The 18,288-nt window shown below is 37.7% G+C and overlaps 1 protein-coding gene across 9 annotated transcripts in view; it reads right to left on the bottom strand.

Annotated features, from left to right (window-relative positions):
* The window catches only part of ITPR2 (inositol 1,4,5-trisphosphate receptor type 2), a 497,457-nt gene that overhangs the window by 298,669 nt on the left and 180,500 nt on the right, over positions 1–18,288 (bottom strand). For all 9 annotated transcript variants that reach the window (XM_035028030.1, XM_035028031.1, XM_035028032.1 and 6 more), the window contains 5 exons: positions 10,328–10,521; positions 5,806–5,935; positions 3,779–3,836; positions 1,835–2,000; positions 372–545 (listed from right to left, as the gene is read on the bottom strand). In XM_035028030.1, the coding sequence (XP_034883921.1) occupies positions 372–545; positions 1,835–2,000; positions 3,779–3,836; positions 5,806–5,935; positions 10,328–10,521 (722 nt within the window). The remainder of the gene's footprint in view (positions 1–371; positions 546–1,834; positions 2,001–3,778; positions 3,837–5,805; positions 5,936–10,327; positions 10,522–18,288) is intronic.

Below are 18,288 nucleotides of genomic sequence, written 5' to 3'. Positions count from 1 at the left end.
TACCACTCTTTAGAGTAAATAGAGATTTTTGGTATTTTCATGCTGGCACTTAAAGCATACTGTTCCATGTAACTATTTTTATGTATTATATAAGGGTAAGCAGTGAAGAAAATGATTTACAGGTTGGCAATAAATAGCCATAGTGAAGGGTAACAACGAACTTCCACCTCTTTACAGGTCTATGCTTAGGACCCACAAGACCCACAAGAATTAACCAAAACACAGGTTTATGGAGTTAATTGATTTGGCAAATGAAAATTGTATGCTCTGTTACTCAGAACAAAATTTTTCTTTATGGATAATTTTGGCTATAGGGCATATGATTAAAAGACATTGTTTGGATTATTTCAAAATACATCTTGAAAACGAACCTCAATTGGCTCTTCACCACCTTTTACTTGACTTTCACCCATTTCTCCATTCTCATAGTTGCTGCTCTTCTCAACCCATAACTCAGATTTTTCTACAGTTAGTCGAAGCTGGTCTAGATCTGCCTTGATTTGCTTGTAGTTATCTACATCTTGATTGGACACCAGCAATTGCACCTGGAAAGAGAAGAATTTGAACCCTCAATTTACTTATGGAAATTCCTTCATTCCTATTTCATTGATGTCAAAAATCCCAAGTCTTTTAACAAATGTGTTTCAGTTGAAGTTTAATATTTCTAGAATATTTATGGATATTTTAGATATATATTGGCCATGAAAACTTACCAGGAAGTATCTGTGAACACTACCTAATATATTCATATGTTATAAAGAATTATATATTTTTAAAAAGTGAGCCCTAGCAAAGTGCTAAAGAGTAATTTAAAATAAAAGATACCTTAACTCTAATTTCACTGTTAAAGTTAATTTTTCCCGAGACTCTATCTATTTGAAAAGAGGTAGAAATACAGAAATAAGTGGAAGAAAATTCTGACATGGTCGAAACCTCATGTTATAAACCTTTATTTTATTATAATTTATATGTATTACATGACATACAAATTATGCATAATTATATCTATTTCTATAATTACTCTTGTAATTATTTCATATTTCAATATATTCTTATAAAACTTCTTAATGAAAATCAATGTTTTATTAAATACAATAAATATTAGTGAAACACACATGTAAGCCCTTAGGTATTATTCATTAGTAGGCTCAAAATCGATGTCATTCAGATGACAAAGAGAAAGATCAGATCCAAAACAGTTACTTTCTTTTGTATTTATACATTTTTTCAATCACAAAATATTTATTTCAGCGCTACTGCTTGTCCTATCCAAATTTATCAGTAAAATCTGGGGTCAAAATAATAGCAGTGACAACAAAATTCCTAATATGGTATTTTCCCCCAGTGCCTTCCTAAATCTTCGTGCCTGTCATTTCCATTCGTGGGGAACTCTTTCTAAAATAGATCATGTCTTAGCTTAAGACAAGGCCACATCTGGGGCGCCTGGGTGGCTCAGTCGTTAAGCATCTGCCTTCAGCTCAGGTCATGATCCCAGGTCCTGGGATCGAGCCCCACATCAGGCTCCCTGCTCCGCGGGAAGCTTGCTTCTCCCTCTCCCACTCCCCCTGCTTGTGTTCCCTCTCTCGCTGTGTCCCTCTGTGTCAAATAAATAAAAAAAAATCTTTAAAAAAATAAAATAAAATAAAATAAAATAAAATAAAATAAAATAAAATAAAATAAAAGACAAGGTGACATCTGTCTTTAAAGATAGAAAGTGTCTCTAGGAGAAGCCACACAGTCTGATTAACTCTGCAACCATGAAGTGAGGTCAGATGTTTTAAACAATATTTTCGGAGCTTCTGCTATGGCAGCAGTGAGGGCTCCTCAATCTTACCTGTTTAAATGCCTGTAAAACTTCTGCTCTCTGGCTGAAGTGCTTGAACAGTAGTTGCAGGGCTCCCGAGAGCAAAGGAGGGTAGTCATGCATGATCAGATGAATGAGGACCCGTAAAAAGGTCCTGCCTCCTTCATCATCAAGTTGAACTGGATTTTTCTCCTTTCTATAAAACCAAAAATCATTCTAAAATAACTTATATTTACCAAAAATTTACTCATAAGTGGTTAAAATTGTGTATACATTCTCAGTTATATGACTTTTCCCCCCAAAATTGGAAAGTAAAAAGGAAGATCATTTTACTTTTTTCCCTTCATGTAACTGATGAAGAAACAAAGCACATAAAAAGAAAAAAGAAAAAAAAAAAACATGTTTTTGTCCACAAAAGCAGGGATGACCAACCATCCCCATTTGTCCAAGGCTGAGGGGGTTCCCAGGATGGAGGACTTTTCAGGACTTGCACTGGGAAAGTACCAGGCAAAGCAGGATGAGTTGCTCACCTAGACATAGACAAAAGCTACAATCCAAAAATTGATCCAAAAAAACTTCAACTCTAGTATTGAGAAGAGATACTAGGACGGATGTACAGCAACAACTAACTTTCCCCAGCGCCCTAGAGACCTCTCCACAACAGGTGGTGAGCGGCCAGGAAGGACAAGGGCACGCGCACGTGCATGCACACACATGCGCACACAGTCATCACCAGAGCTGCTCTCTGTGCTTGGTATATTCAGACCCTGGGTAAGACTGCACTGGATAAGAGATCGTTTTGGTTTTTTTTTTTTGAAGTTTAGTAAGCTTTTATTTTATTCTTATTATTAATATTATTATTATGTTCAATTAGCCAACATATAGTACGTCATTAGTTTTTGATGTAGTGTTCCATGATTCATTAATTGCGCATAACATCCAGTGCTCATCACAACACATGCCCTCCTTAATACCCATCACCCGGTTACCCCAACTCCCACCCCCCCTTCTGTAACCCTCAGTTTGTTCTAAGGTGAAAAAATCATACACTGATTTATTGTCTCTTCCCAGGAATAGTGAAGTACTTAAATAGGAAAACAACAATAACAACAACAAAAGCTGTCAAAACAATATAAAAACAAAGCTAAACCAAATGTTCACTAGAGATTAAAAAAAAATCCTTTTTGGTCCCCTTCTTCATTCTTGTTTGTCTTTCTAACCAAAGAAAATGCAACAAAGGGCTTAGTGTGAAATTTGTTTAGTTTCTCATGGCAAATTTGTAATAGAAATGAATGCAAGAAACTCAATAATTTATAGCTTAGACATTTTAGGGCTTTTTTTTGCTTTTCTTTTTTAGTGCTATTTCATTTTGGAAAAAGAAACAACTTTAAAACAATAAATGTCAGGGTTCCTAAAAACAAAGGAGGGTAGTCACACCAGAGGCATTTTATTTTCTTTAATCAGGGATATTTCCAACAGGCAGAAAATAGCTTTATTTCTCACAAATGAAGTTAATGATAACATTGAAAGAAGTCACTTTCTTGCCTCAAAATTCTCAGATGCAGGAAAGCACTGTTTTGCAAGACGCAGTGCTATTTATACCAAGGGACTTAAAGGGCATCTGTGTGCTGTCCTTATTTGAGGAAAGAAAAGCAAAGAATTCAGGGAAAAGTTCAATATGCTGATTTCATCTCTCTTGTCTTTTTCCCCTGACCTACCTAAAGAATGTGCTCTCTCTCATTCTCTCTCTCTCTCAAATAAATAAATAAAATAAAAATCTTTAAAAAAAAAAAAGAAAAGCTATGCTTTCTCTTCTACAGTAAATTAGCAGCTTTGTTTCTGGTAGAAATTATGTTGACAACAATAAAGGATCTAAAATTAAATAAATATAGGGACGTAAACAATAACAAAGTATCAATAGAACTCTAAGCAAAATCTTATCCACAAGATAAAGATACATAAATGTTACTATACCTTCCAGCAAACATAGTTTCTGCCTGGGCTGCAATTTCATCTATATCAGGAACAATAGCTGAAAAGACAAATGGCAAAATCCATTCGTTATTGTATCCTAGTTAGGAGTCACAGTATTTATACCAATATTAGCATACCTAAAAATATTTGTATTAATTTCTTTATACCACCAAATGTAACAGTTTAAAAAGTCACGATCTAAGTCCACTTAGAGATCAACATTTTAAACAAAGTTCATATTTTAAATATATATTGCTATAGTCAAAGATATATTTAGAAGACCAGAAAGCACTATTTACAAAGTTGCTTCACCTGTATAAACATGTATCTATATGCATCAACTCCGGGCACACACACACACACACACACACACATATGTAAAAACATATAATTTAATGGGGTGATGGAAGGATGTTTTTTAAACATGTTTTTTAAAGAATCAAAATATAGCAATAATGAACCTTGTTACTATATGGTACTTCCAAACAACATGACCCTTTTACCCACACTTCCTTCTAAAATTCCATCCCTTCTTCTTATGGGACGTTAACTTCTTTTTTTAATGTGAACCAATCATGATTCCTCACCCATCCTCACCACTAATATTTTGAAGATATCTTAGTTAAAATAACACATTTAAATAAGTACATTATTTATTTCTTATCTCCAAAGTTTAAAAAGAAAACAGAGCAAGTTATAAAAAAGGAAAAAGAATCCTCCCCAGAAAGCTCTCTCTTCCAGATTCAACCAATGAAAGATCAGGTAAATCAGAGAGAACTGGTTTTCTGAGGGTTACTTCAGTAACCATACTTCACTGACACTTAGAGCTTCTGTTTCCAGAAGTCTGGCTTCTAAGAGCCAATAATTTTTATTACATTGTCAATGCAACCACCAGCAAGATTTTCGGGTTCTGCCATATCATTCCTGGAAATAGCCCTTTGGGGTTCTATACTTCTGGGAAGCATAAAAACAACATGGTTGCAAATACACCAGAAGTGACCTCTCCCTTAGGAAAGCTTAATTCCGTCTACAGAGACATGCTGCCTTTCGGATGGTACTAACGAGTCGGAGATCAGGACATTGGTCTACCATCCATTTTAACTACACACAATCACTGAATCATTCCTGTCATATTGAATGATGGGTGAAAGAGAGGAGGATACCTGTTATTTTCACGGTGGTTGTGATTAGAAGAAAATTTCCTATCTGTGTACAAATCTTATCCTCAGAAAAAGAATTCTGTGACCTGGCTAAATCTTTAATATGACATAGTTTCTAACCCACTGTTACTGGTAGGATCTATCCAGAAAAATTGAAATTTAATATTTCTTAGGTTTCATAAGGTACTTTCGATAGCCACAAAATTTTCACAATAATTTTTATGCTCTTTCTTCATTATGCTCCTACACAGAGATAGACTGGCTTCATTCTCACATTTTTTAAATGTGAAAAATTGACATATAGTACCAGTTCATAACCATGCAAAGTAAACACACACACACACACTAATACCCCCATTTAGACCTTTGGGAAATACCATGTCTTTATTCTTGAGTTGGGCAACAGCTTCCTACAAAACAACTTTTTGCCCCACAGCTACATTTCACGCTGCTCTCTGATTAAGCAAGTAAGTTCCCTTGGACTTTCACCAAAACAGCATGATGCTTACAATATTCAGGCTCTGAAGTTGGAGAGACCTCCGAGGAAATCCCTGCTCTACTACTTTCATGATGTTTAGCGAGTAACTTAATCCATCTGACCTTGGTTTTCTTATCTGTAAAATGGCACAATAAACAGCACCTCTACCTCATCAAGCTGTGAAGATTGCAAAATAAACTACATTCTGAGGACTGAGCACCAAGTAATGGCAAATATCCTCCCAGCCATCATAGGCAAGTCATCTAATGCCCTGTCTGAATTTCTTCATGTCATTGGCGGGTATTATTTCCACATTTTTGTCTCATGGAAACACTACTGGGTCTGAAAATACTAAAGCTACAGAGCAAATACGGGCACAAAGGAGATACCTGACGGTAGTAAGGTATCTGGAGAGCCGCTGGTGGATGTTTCCGTGTTTTCATTGTTCTCTCCAAATTCCTTCTTATATATTGACAGCAGATACGAGATCCTATAATCTAGTCGGACACTTAGGATAAACTACAAAAAGCATTAAAAACATACTTTTATTTTTTTAGCATAGTGGTTAAAACTACAATTCATTACACCAAGAACAACATAACTATCAACGTATCACATGAACTAATTAGAAATCTCAGTGGCATACATGCTTATCAGTCATAAACCTAAGAAAAGTGATACATTTCCATTAGCCAATGTCCGGAAGATCCCAAAGCAGGTTTTTAGGAGGAAGAAAACTTGACTTCCCATGATTACTCTTTGAATAATCCAGATAGGGGTATCCAATGAGTCTGGATGAAGAGGTAATGATTTTTTGCACTTTGCAGAGTTACCATTGGTTCTGGGAGGACAGTGCTGGAGCTGTGACCTTCACTCATGCATAGAGAGGCCAAAATTTCAGGTACAATAGTGTGGATTCTGGCTACACCACAATCGGTCTTGGATCTGGACTACAAAAGGACAGCTGAAGTAACAACAGCATCCAAATATACCATGGATTCGCCTCATTGGTGCTTGTTTCCTTAGGTTGTGTAGTTGTCCTTGTCTTCCTTAACTAACACATTGGCGGAAACTAAGTGCCAATAAGGTTCCCGTCTATGCTAGGCACTAGGAAGAATGCAAACACTCGAAGCCCTCTGGCCTCACGAAGCCAAAGTCTGAGTTGGGAAAACAAAATATAGCATTGTTAACATAATTAGAAAAGCATCGAAGGCTAAATCATGTAGTATAGAAAATTCAGTGGAGATCAGAGAAAGAAAAAGTATGTGCTATAGATTTCTGAGTGGAGAAGGTAAACAACAGAGAAGTGGTTTTATATACAGGGCTCCCTTCCATCCCAGTTTGCCCGAGACAAGCCTGGTTTAACCTTTTGTCCTAGCATAATTACTATCCGTGTCCCCTACACTCTCAAAAGAGCCTTGTTTGGACAGTGAGCAGTAATGGTCACACATGGTACTGTCTGACCTGATCTCCCAGTATTTCTGTGGCTCCTGAAGCAGCCCCCTCCCTCCCCCGCTCCTTCCTCCTCTCATTCCTTCTCACACTGCTCTGTTCCAGAAGCACTGGATGTTTCTCTCCTGCCTTCTCACATGTGTTCAGTGTCCTCTTTACTTTGAATATTCTCCTCCAACCCAGCGTAACCAGTGTTTGAGATATCCTCTAAGATTCAGTTTAAAATGAAGCTTTTCCTGGATCCCTGTCTAAATCCCTTTTTCTCCTTTTTGCTCACTCAACGCATTTACACCTGTCTACTGTCGACCTAATACTTCTTTTATTTACTCTCTGTCTCTCTGTCTCTTCCTCTCTTTCTCGCCTCTGCTAGCTCTATGCTTCTTACGGGCAGCAAACATGCTCCATGTCAGCTATGGTCACCTAAGTTCAACAAACATTTGCTAAGCCAGGAACTAAGAAAGGTGCTGAGAGTACAAAAGGGGTGTCGAGGATAAGACCTGCCTATGGCTGTGAATTGTGCAAGACTGTTGAATCTCAGATCTGTACCTCTGAAACAAATAATGCAATATATGTTAAGAAAAAAAAAAAGAAGAAGAAGAAGAAGAAGGTAGCGGGAGGGGAAGAATGAAGCGGGGGAAATCGGAGGGGTAGAGGAACCATGAGAGACGATGGACTCTGAAAAACAAACAGGGTTCTAGAGGGGAGGGGGCTGGGAGAATGGGTTGGCCTGGTGGTGGGTATTGAGGAGGGCACATTCTGCATGGAGCACTGGGTGTTGTGCACAAACAATGAATCATGGAACACTACATCAAAAACTAAAGATGTAATGTATGGGGATTAACATAAGAATAAAAAAATAAATAAATTAAAAAAAAAAAAAAAGACCTGCCTATGAAGAACATATAATGTGGAAGGAAAAACAAACACCAAAGAGTCTCTTTTATTACCATGTGGTAAGTGCTGCAACGCATCTTGGTTGAGTGGATTGTAGTTAAGAGGATTTTCAAAGCAGGGGACAGATTGTGGGAAAACAGAGCTGAGAAGGGGCCATTGGACTTGATAGCCTTGGGTGGGAACAGAAACTAGATGGCAGGGACTTGAAAGGAAAGGTTTAAAAAAAAAAAAAACTATGTAAAGAACAAATTAATAAGACACTAATTAGTGAAACACTTATTAACTTTCAGTTGAAGATTAGCGCTCATAGAACTGTATTTTATACATATAACCAAAATTAAAACTTTCAACGTATAATGTATTTAATTGTAAAATATAAATGGAAGGTAGGAAAGGGGCAGAGGGAAGAATAAAAATAAAGACAGAGAAAGACAGTTGAGAGAGGACCAAAGACAGACAGAGGGAGGGGGGGACACCTGGGTGGCTCAGTAGGTTAAGCATCTGACTCTTGGTGTCGGCTTCGGTCATGACCTCGGGGTTGTGAGATCGAGCCCCAGGTGAGGCTCTGAGCTCAGTGAGGAGTCTGCTTGAGATTCTCTCTCTCTCACCCTCTCCCTTTGCTCCTCTTCACCCACTTGCTCACTCATTCTCTCTCCCTCTCTCTCAAATAAATAAATCTTAAAAAAAAAAACAGAGGGAGAGAACGAGAGAGATAAATAAGAAGAGAGATACATAAAATGATGGGAAAAAGGAAGGAAGACCCTGTAAAGAGGAAGAGCTGGCAGAAAGCAGGAGACTTGTATGAGGAACACGGCTCCAAATAAATTCTTTTTTTTTTTAAGATTTTATTTATTTATTTGACAAAGTGAGAGAGAGAGAGCACAAGTAGGGGGAGAGGCAGAGAGAGAGGGAGAAGCAGACTCCCCGCTGAGCAGGGAACCTGATGCGGGACTCGATCCCAGGATCCTGGGATCATGACCCGAGCTGAAGGCAGACGCTTAACCGACTGAGCCACCCAGGCACCCCCAAAGAAACTCTTGAAGAGGTGTTCCAAGAAAGCAACGTATTCAAGAGCCGCACATAGGAACACATGGTGAATCAGACCCTGATTCAACGCAACACAAAAATCGGAGTGAGAAAAGAGGCTCAACAAGAAATACATTAAAAACCCAAAAGATGGGGCGCCTGGGTGGCTCAGTTGGTTGGGCGTCTGCCTTCGGCTCAGGTCACAATCCTGGAGTTCCAGGATCAAGTCCCACATTGGGCTCCTTGCTCAGCGGGGAGTCTATTTCTCCCCCTGACCCTTCCCCCTCTCATGCTTTCTCTCTCTCATTCTCTCTCTCTCAAATGGATAAATAAAAAATCTTAAAAAAAAAAAAAAAGAGGCAGCAAGGAGAGGTCAGCCCTCATCTGCCCTACAGCAATATCTCCATCTCCTGGTTTTTTTAGCAGTTAGATTGTTTTTCAAATGCTGATCTTCTGTAACTGTGGACCAAACTGAGGTCACATATCTTAGATGTTGTCCCGTGAGTAGGATGATGTAAGTTACGGGCTCTTTCCGTCCGCACGTCAGTTGATCACTACCGTTCTCAGTTTAAGAATAGGAGAACCAAGTGATTTTACAGGGTCATGAACACAGGGTTGGGAGGCCTGCCAAAATTTCTCAGGATTCAGCCTTTGGAATTTCTGGAGGAACTGTGAAACCTTTTATGATTATAAATCTAATTACTTTAAATAAAAATGTACAGATCCTTCCAGGACTACTAACCCACTTCTGGTAGCTCAGTCTACATTAAATTATGATGAAAGACTTAGTAAACTGTATCCAGAATCTTAATAGATCCTTGAAAACTCCAGGCTTCATTCTCCAAATCTGGAATAAATGCTATAATTAAAGTATCATAAAGCTACTTTCCAAACTTAAAAAAAAAATGCTAAGAATTCACAGCTACAGTAATGGGGAATTTATTCACTAAACCAGTGGGCATGAAATAATAATTTACCTCCTTTAAATTCATGGAGCTAGGTTTTAGACTATATCAACTTTAAAAACATATATTATTCCTAGCCTCTTAGAAACAAAAACACAAAGAGAGATAGTCACTTATATAAAATACTGAAACCAATTATTAACATTTTTGTTAATAATAAATACAATTTTATTTGAGTTTCTTGCTACAGTGATAAATCTGGATACCTAGAATTACATGTCCAATTCAATTAAAAATAGAAATAGAGTTAGAATTCAATCTCAGTTTGCCTGCTCTGAAATCCTGAAGTAAAGGTAAAATGAAATCAGGGTCAATACTAAATGAGAAAATGCATATGAAAGAGGTTTTGTCAACCTCAAAGCACTCCACAATTGTTAGATATCACCAGAAATACATTTAATGGAAATGAACACATGTAACTAATATGTTAAATAGTATCATTAACTCAAAGGAAATAAATTAGATCAATAGCATTTCAGAATATTTCCACAGTGATTTGGAACAAAGAGCGTAAGAAGTTAAACACAGATGCACAATTAGGTATTTGTCACTTCACTTCCATTATGCAACATACCTGCAAAATCTCAATAATCTTCAGTTTGGTGTCCATCACGGTCACATCTTCATGCTCTACGGGGCTCCCCTGCTTGCTGGGGTGGATGCTGGGCTGAACGTCAGGCACACTCATGGGGAAGATAGAGCCTCTACTGAGTACCATTTGGGTCATCATCTCTCCCACCCCATGGATGGTTCTCATGACATTGTTTCCTGACACAAGAAAAGCCTTTAAGTCAACACACACGACACCGGCAGAATCAGGTGTAATATCCAGTTGGTCAGAACCAGACTGCAAGCATGACAGCAAAAGTACTAAGATAGGAAAGAATAGCACCAGCACTGCTCTGGCTCTTTCCTTACAAAGCACAGATACTGCAGACACATTTCAAAATGACAGATTTTAAAATTTTTAAATTAAAAAAAAGTTTAAAAAACTTTTCTCAGAAAATGTTTTCCAATGATGCACCATGGTGAGTTGTGGTAGCTCTGGTAATATCCAAGTCAGGTCCTTCTGGAACACAGGAAGCCCTACCAACTCTCACACCAATAGGCCCTAACTTTTACAAAAATGCAAATGAGCTCTACGACAAATGAGCTGCAAGTGAGTATACAGGCATTACACGAAAACATGGAAATGGTGACTAGCATCCTAATCCTACCCTCAAACCAAGGACTTTACGGCTTTGCTTTCCTGATGCTTGTGAAAAGAGCTTGTGGGGAGCTTGCTATAACTTCATTTTAAGAAAAAGAAAGTTTTATCTGGGGAAGAAGCATGTGTTTGCCAATACACTTCCCATTCCTTCATCCAGTTGGAATAAAAAATCGTTATTCAAAATCCATAAAACCAATGATGTTTGAGTAATTATGAAAACACATTAGTGACAAACATGATCATTTTCAAAAAGGGAGCACTCCCCTTCTATGTCTTCTTGAGTTTTTTGTTGTTTTTTTTTAATTCCCTAATCTTTTTTTTATTATGTTTAATTAGCCAGCATAGAGTACATCATTAGTTTTTGACGTAGTGTTCAACAATTCATTAGTTGTGTGTAACACCCAGTGCTCAACAACACACGCGTCCCCCTTAATACCCATCACCCGGTTACCCCCTCCCCCCACCCCCCTCCCCTCTGTAACCGTCAGTTTGTTTCCTGGAGTCCAGAGTCTTTCATGGTTTGTCTCCCTCTCTGACTTGACTTCTCATTCACTTGTTCTCCAATAAAACTGCACATACGCTCATTCCTTCCACTGACCACGAGCAGCTGTACCAAAGGATCCTCCTGATACTGCTCCAATTTATGTTCTCCGGCCTGACTGTTGTTTCTCACTTCTAAATTCCCTCAACAAGCAGCAAGGATTCAAAAGAACAATTGTCTACTTTTCTTTCGGAACAGTGGTCTTTGCTTGTGTATGTTCATGGAGCTTTGCCTCAAGCAAAGGCCTAAGAATCTGGCAAATAATTTTCCTTCCCCTGAATGTCTCAGGGTGTAAACCAAGAGAAAGGGAAATGGAAATAAGATGGGATGAGATAAAACTCTCGGCTCTAAGTGAAGAGTATAAACTGTAGGGATACCTACAGAATCAAAAGGCAAACAAAGAAAAGGAAAATATTGAAAGGATGACTCAAAAAAATCTTGATGGTCTTGCATAGACCAACCCACAATTATCATCAAGCCACCAGTAATCACGGTGAAAAGTGAAATGCCTTTTAAAACTTATTCTTATCATATATGGAATTCGTATACATAAAAGAGGGTGGTGCTCAAATAGTACATTTTGGAGTAGGCAGAGAAGTAACATTTTTTTCCTAAAGTGGCATCTTCAAGGCAGAAATTAACTGGTTTTCCTTCTGAGAGTCTATGAACTTTGACTGCTGTTGGCATAGACCAAAAAAGGGGGAAAAGAAAAAATGTATATGAAAGGTAATCTCCAAGTTTAGACAAGATTGAGATAAAGGATTTGAGAGAGCCCTATTTTCTAGAACAACCTTGAGGCAGAATGCTTCCTTTTCCGCGGTTCTCAAGCAATCACAGCAGTTGACTACTTCCAAATCCCTCCATTGTTTGCTACGTGGATTGCAGGGATGCACATCTGGTGGTTGGCAATGGTTTTAGGTCCCCGATGTTAAACCAGTACATTTATCCGAATCTTGATTCGAGTATGTATATGTGTTAGCCTCCAAGAGATGCTTTCTCACCACTAACACCGAACAGGCTCCTTTGTCATTCCTACCCCTGATTCACACAGAAATCCTTGGCACCCACAGTGTCTGCATCTTATTTAGATTTGCATGGAAAATAATCATTTAATCCAAATGATTATTACACAGAAATTTAGCCCAGACAATTCTTTTCCCCAAATATAGATCCTGTCACCAAGAAATTAAAATCTAGAGGCCAGAACCATAATAATATGTAACACATTTTGTCAATGACATGGGGGGGTTCGTCCCTGTTCTACCACATCCTTAGATGCCTATGGCACGTGGTCGCCACAAAACTCTCCTGACATCTCCTTGTATGGCCAATTTTTTAATTTGAGAGGTCCCAAATTAAAAGATGCTATATTTTCTGGAGTTGCTTGGTGGTGATGAGAAGTGCTTAAATTGTGAACTCCCACAGCTTGGAAAACATAAGTCAAATGCCACATAAATCACAGACAGGCAAGGCTCCCAAGTATCCATTTCTCCAGAGAAAAATTTCTGATTCTAGACTGTTGAGATAAGTCAGAGGCCATCGGTTTTTCATACTGCCAAAGAAGAAATCTTACCATTTCTCCTCTCAATCATAATTAGTTAACACTACTAAAAAGGCTACTGTATCACCATATAAATCTTCTGGACAGACTAACCCCTAAAAAATCAGCTTTTCTATGTCTTTTTTATTAACCCAGCAGCCAGAATTTGGATTTATGTGTAAAGGGTGTTGAGATAGTTTGAAAAAATGGGAGTCATCTTTTGTTAAGCAAAAGTAAGAAAGAAGGAATTGCTTAGAAATAAAAACAGATGGACTTTCGGGTTCTTTTATTACATGATTGTATGGATAGTTTTACTAATCCTAATTTCCTCAAGAGAAAAACCCGAAAGTAAACAGGTATACTGAATGCATAACAGGAATGATGGCCGGGAGTGGCTGAGAATACATAGTTTGTTTCTTTGTTTCTTTGATGGTTCCGATGAGTTAAGTTCCCATTACCAATTCCAGAGAAGTAAAAAGCAATGAGATCCACATAACACGGAAGCTGAGCTGACCATGATTTAACTGTACCTATTCAGAAGTCGTATTACTGCTTGTGAGCATTATTGCACTCAACAATCATTAACAGTTATGTGGATTTCTAGAAAGCATAAGAGATATAATAGAATCTTACTCGATTGAAATTTACCTTATGAGTATTGGTATTTTATTTAATTTAAAGTCATCTTTATTTGTGATCTTTTTCTATTAGAAATACATAACACTAGAAACGATAATTTGAATTTTCCAGTTGTTTAGATTTCAAGTAGACATTTCTGGAACCTTCTCAGCATTTATAAGAGATCATAGAAATATTCAATTAGAAAAGTTTTGTGAATAGTTGTTCACAGCAATTTAATTGTTCTGTGACTACTAAAGTCAGCTCAATGTTTTATAATAGAAGCCGAAGAATGGATAACCCAAAAACCATTCTTCCTTCCCTGAAATGTATTTTCATAGTTGGATTTGGAAAAAATGCATCTGCTGTTATAATAATTCATATGAAACAGTATGATGTTAAACCATAAAGACATGACTCAGGAAATCTTCCTACTTCCCATCCCTGCTTAGCAGCTCCTTTCAAACCTCCACTAGCTGGAAGACGCCTACATTTTAGAACTGGAGTGGCTTTCTATTTTGAACATTCTCTGGAGCAGTGCTTCCTCCCAGTGGTTGAGGGTCTGTTTATAAAAAGACTTTTCTATATGCAAAACAAAAACATTAACACAAGATCAAAGCCTTAATGAAGCTAGAGATACAAGCAGAGCAATGGGTACCATAGTATCAGCCTGGATTAAATGGAAGATCAAGACGTAACACCCTAAGAGGACATAGATAACCAGCATTCCCAGTTCAAAGTTAGATCATGGGATTTTAGAGAGCTAGATAATCCAGTCTCCATCAGGTTTTTAAACCTTGTGCTGGAAACTGCCATTCTTCTGCTTAGAGTTCTCTTAACTAGATGGTCACTTAACTTGATTTCTCACGCCTTTATGATTTCTGATACAATGTCACCTCCTCAGATGACCTCTTCTGGCCACCCTCTCTAAAGGAGGACTGCCATCACTCTGGACCCACGCACCTGCTTTACATTTCAGTCATGCCATTATTCACCATCTCACGTCATATTTTATATTTGTTTATGTGTTTATTGTATATTCCCCTCAAAAAAAGAAAAAAAACACATGAGCTCCATGAAAACGAAGATCGTGCCTAGTTTACTGCCTTGTCTCCAACACCTGGAATCGTGCCTGACACACAGTAGTCATTCAATAAATATTTGCTAGATTAATGCACTAATAAAAGAAAAAAAGATTTGATAAATGAATTATTTAAAATGAAATTGACATTTTTATTAAAAAAATTGGATCTTATTACACTAAAAATATTCCGTCTTTCATCAAGGTGAGTTTTTGCTTGCTCTCCTTTATATTTTCCCAAATTTTCTAAATTTTTTCAAAAAGCATATATAATTTCCATGTTACTTGAAAACTTATTCATTAAAAAGAAAAGAAAAAGCAATAAAATAGATACTAGTGAGAGAAGGGGAATCATGATCTGCCCTTATCAAGGGCAAATCACATCCTATGTACTTTGCTAGGCCACATAGACCCTCACTGCAGGGTGGGGGCTTATGGGGCCCATCCTGCTTTACTCAGCCAGAAAGTGGCAGAGCTTCAGATAGAGGTCAACAAATATCAACATGCAGCTTTTTTCCCCACACCATGCTGCTTTGCTAGTAGATCATCATCTTACAAATTTCCAAAGATTTTATACTAGAACTCAGAAAACCTACCCAATGCAGAAAGCAAAGATTCTCCTTTTTTGATAGTTTTTTTTTGTTTTTTTCATTATGTTATGTTAATCACCATACATTACATCATTAGTTTTTGATGTAGTGTTCCATGATTCATTGTTCGCGTATAATAGTTTTTTTTTTTTTAAATAGGCTCCATGCCCAACATGGGGCTTGAACTCACAGCCCTGTGATTAAGAGCCACATGATCTACTGACTGAGCCAGCCAGGCGACCCCCAGAGAGCAAAGATTCTAATTAAAACTGTGCATAAAAATGTGAAATTACTATTAATCGTATAATAAATTTGGTCATATTATCCCCAAGCGAACTTATCCAACCAGTTTTTATTATTTATGATGGGCCACACACTATTCGGAGCATTTTATTTGCATTGCACAATTTAATTTTAAGGGCAGCTCTTGCTCAGAAAGTATTATTAAATAACCAATGTTCATCTGGCTCTGTACTAGGGACAATGGGGGTGGGAGGACATAGGAAAGCATGGCTAAGAAAACATAAAACATATCCATAAAAAATTTAAGAAGAAATACAAGGCAGTTGAGATAGTTATAGTATAGAATGGTCAGTGTGAAGGTTGCTTTGGAAATTTTTTTTTAATTTAGAGAGAGAAAGAGTGCACACAAGCAGGGGGAGGGACAGAGGGAGAGGAAGAGAGAGAATCTCAAGCAGACTCCACACTAAGCACCTGAGCCCAACGTGGGGCTCAATCGCACGACCCTGAGATCATGACCTGAGCTGAAATCAACAGTCGGATGCTTGGCCAACTGAGCCACCCAGGTGCCCCTAAAAATTTTTTTAATTTAATTTTGTAAATCATTTTAGGGTGAGGAGAGAGAAGGGCAGCTTCACTGAAGAGACACAGTTTTGAACTAGGCTTTGAATGGAGTTGAAGATTCAGATTCGCATGATCTTTCTCAAATTATTTCACCATCCTGTGTACACACTCTTAATCTAACAAAATATGTTCCAAGTCCTGTGAGAATAAGATTATATAATATGTGCAAAAAAGTCATGAAGAATAAAAGAAAAGTATCATATAATTGTAATGTATTGACCTCAAAATGAAAAGTGGAGGACATGTGCGTGCTTTTACTACATCTCTGAAAAACAACTATTCTCCATTTCATCATGTTCTATTAGAGTGGCCACCATCCTACTAAGGAATGTGTGGTTCCATCATAGCTCATTATCTCTTACACGCTGGCTTGATCGACACACAATATCACTTCAAAAAGGAGAAGTCTTTCAGAGAAGTGGTTTATAAAGAATACTCAGTGGACAAAACAGACCATATGACACCTAATTTTCTTCATTCTAAATAAATAGTCTTTGAATACAGTATGTTGATAACCCATTTACACATTCCAACTTTCCAAAACCTTAGAATTAGAACAAAGCAAAACTTATCGAACATATGTTACCAAAATATAGTAATGTTATCATCCATCTTTTTTTGAATATCAAGTAGACTGCTTAAAAGAAAATTATTTCCCATCCCACCCACACCCTAAAGAAGTGTTATTCAAAGGATGAATTTAAAAAGCAATTCATACAAAACAGTGGTTGAGTTCTACATCCTACTTTGGATTTCATCACTGTCAAATACTGACAAAGGCATTTCAATATTCCAAACCTCAAGATTTTAATTTGCAAAGCTGACTTTAATTCTTAACAGTTGGTAATCTAAGCAATAAATGAATTTACATACTGTTTTATGATTGAGATACAATTTAGATACAATGAAATGCACAGATCTTATATGAAAGGTTTCAGCAGTTCTGCTGAAGAAGGACATACATCCATATAAACCACATGTCGTCCAGATACCGACCATTTCCATTACCCCAGAAGCTCTTTTGTGCCTTTCTCCAGGTCCTCTCCTCTACCTTCCCCCTCACCACCACCACCAAGAGCAACTAGTGCTCTGATTCATCATCACACTATAGACACGTGCATTGAATTATGTACAGTTTCACAGGTATGACTTTAGTTAAATGATCATAACCAAAGAGTACCAGTACATCAATCACTGTTAAAGTGCAGTAGGGCCTCTAGTTCCTTGCTGCTCTCCCATTGCCTCAACCAGGTAAGTATTTTTGTTGATGACTGGTGAAGTCAGAAATAGCATGTTTCTTAAATGTAAAGGTAGCATGAAACAAGAAAGGATAACTAATATAATGACTGATTCCATCAACTCCCCAAACTACAGCAACAGGTTGAAGACAGGGTAAAATCAAAACATCAAATGCCCTGTACATAGGGCCCAATAAAACCAACTGAAGTATATGATGGAAAAATGTGATATAACGGAGCACAAATTCAACTTCAGTTCTGTTCAGGTTCCATGGGGACCTATACGGAGTCATTGTTACCAAAAACACTCAGTTCACCTAGACTGCATTAGAAAAGTAAAGTGTTAAGAATGAATGAGAAAAATAACTGTCCTTGCCTCTGTGCTGGTCAGACCAGTGATCGGTGACATCTGAATCCTAAGACGAATAGTTAAACTACCCAGAGAGGAGGAGACGCGCAGGTGACACCCTGGCCGTTTTCAACCATGGAGGGAACCAACATGTGGAGGTGATGTGGCTCCAGGGAACAAAAGTAGGACTGCTAATTGGAAGTTAGAGGGAAGTTAGGGTAATCTAACAAAACAGACCTAATATAACAAAAGAGACCTAATAATTGGAGCTCTTGGAAATAAGAAAGACCTGCCTTTTGCAGCAACAAAATCTTGGTCACTCTGATGTTCAAGGAGATCCCAGATGACCATTTGTAATGGGTGTTATATGAAGATTTGAAGTTTGTATATTGTGTAGATGATTTCAACAGTCCCTTTATACGCTAACATTCTATAAATTTATGTTTAGGTTCCAAAAATGTACCTTATTAGAGGTCACTGGTGGACTCTCTTCAGCAGAAATTG

This window comes from Mirounga leonina, unplaced genomic scaffold (genome assembly GCF_011800145.1).
Source record: "Mirounga leonina isolate KUSES-001 unplaced genomic scaffold, KU_Mleo_1.0 Mir_201, whole genome shotgun sequence".
In the NCBI taxonomy this organism is placed as follows: domain Eukaryota; kingdom Metazoa; phylum Chordata; class Mammalia; order Carnivora; family Phocidae; genus Mirounga; species Mirounga leonina.
This window is presented reverse-complemented; position numbering and strand designations above follow the sequence as displayed.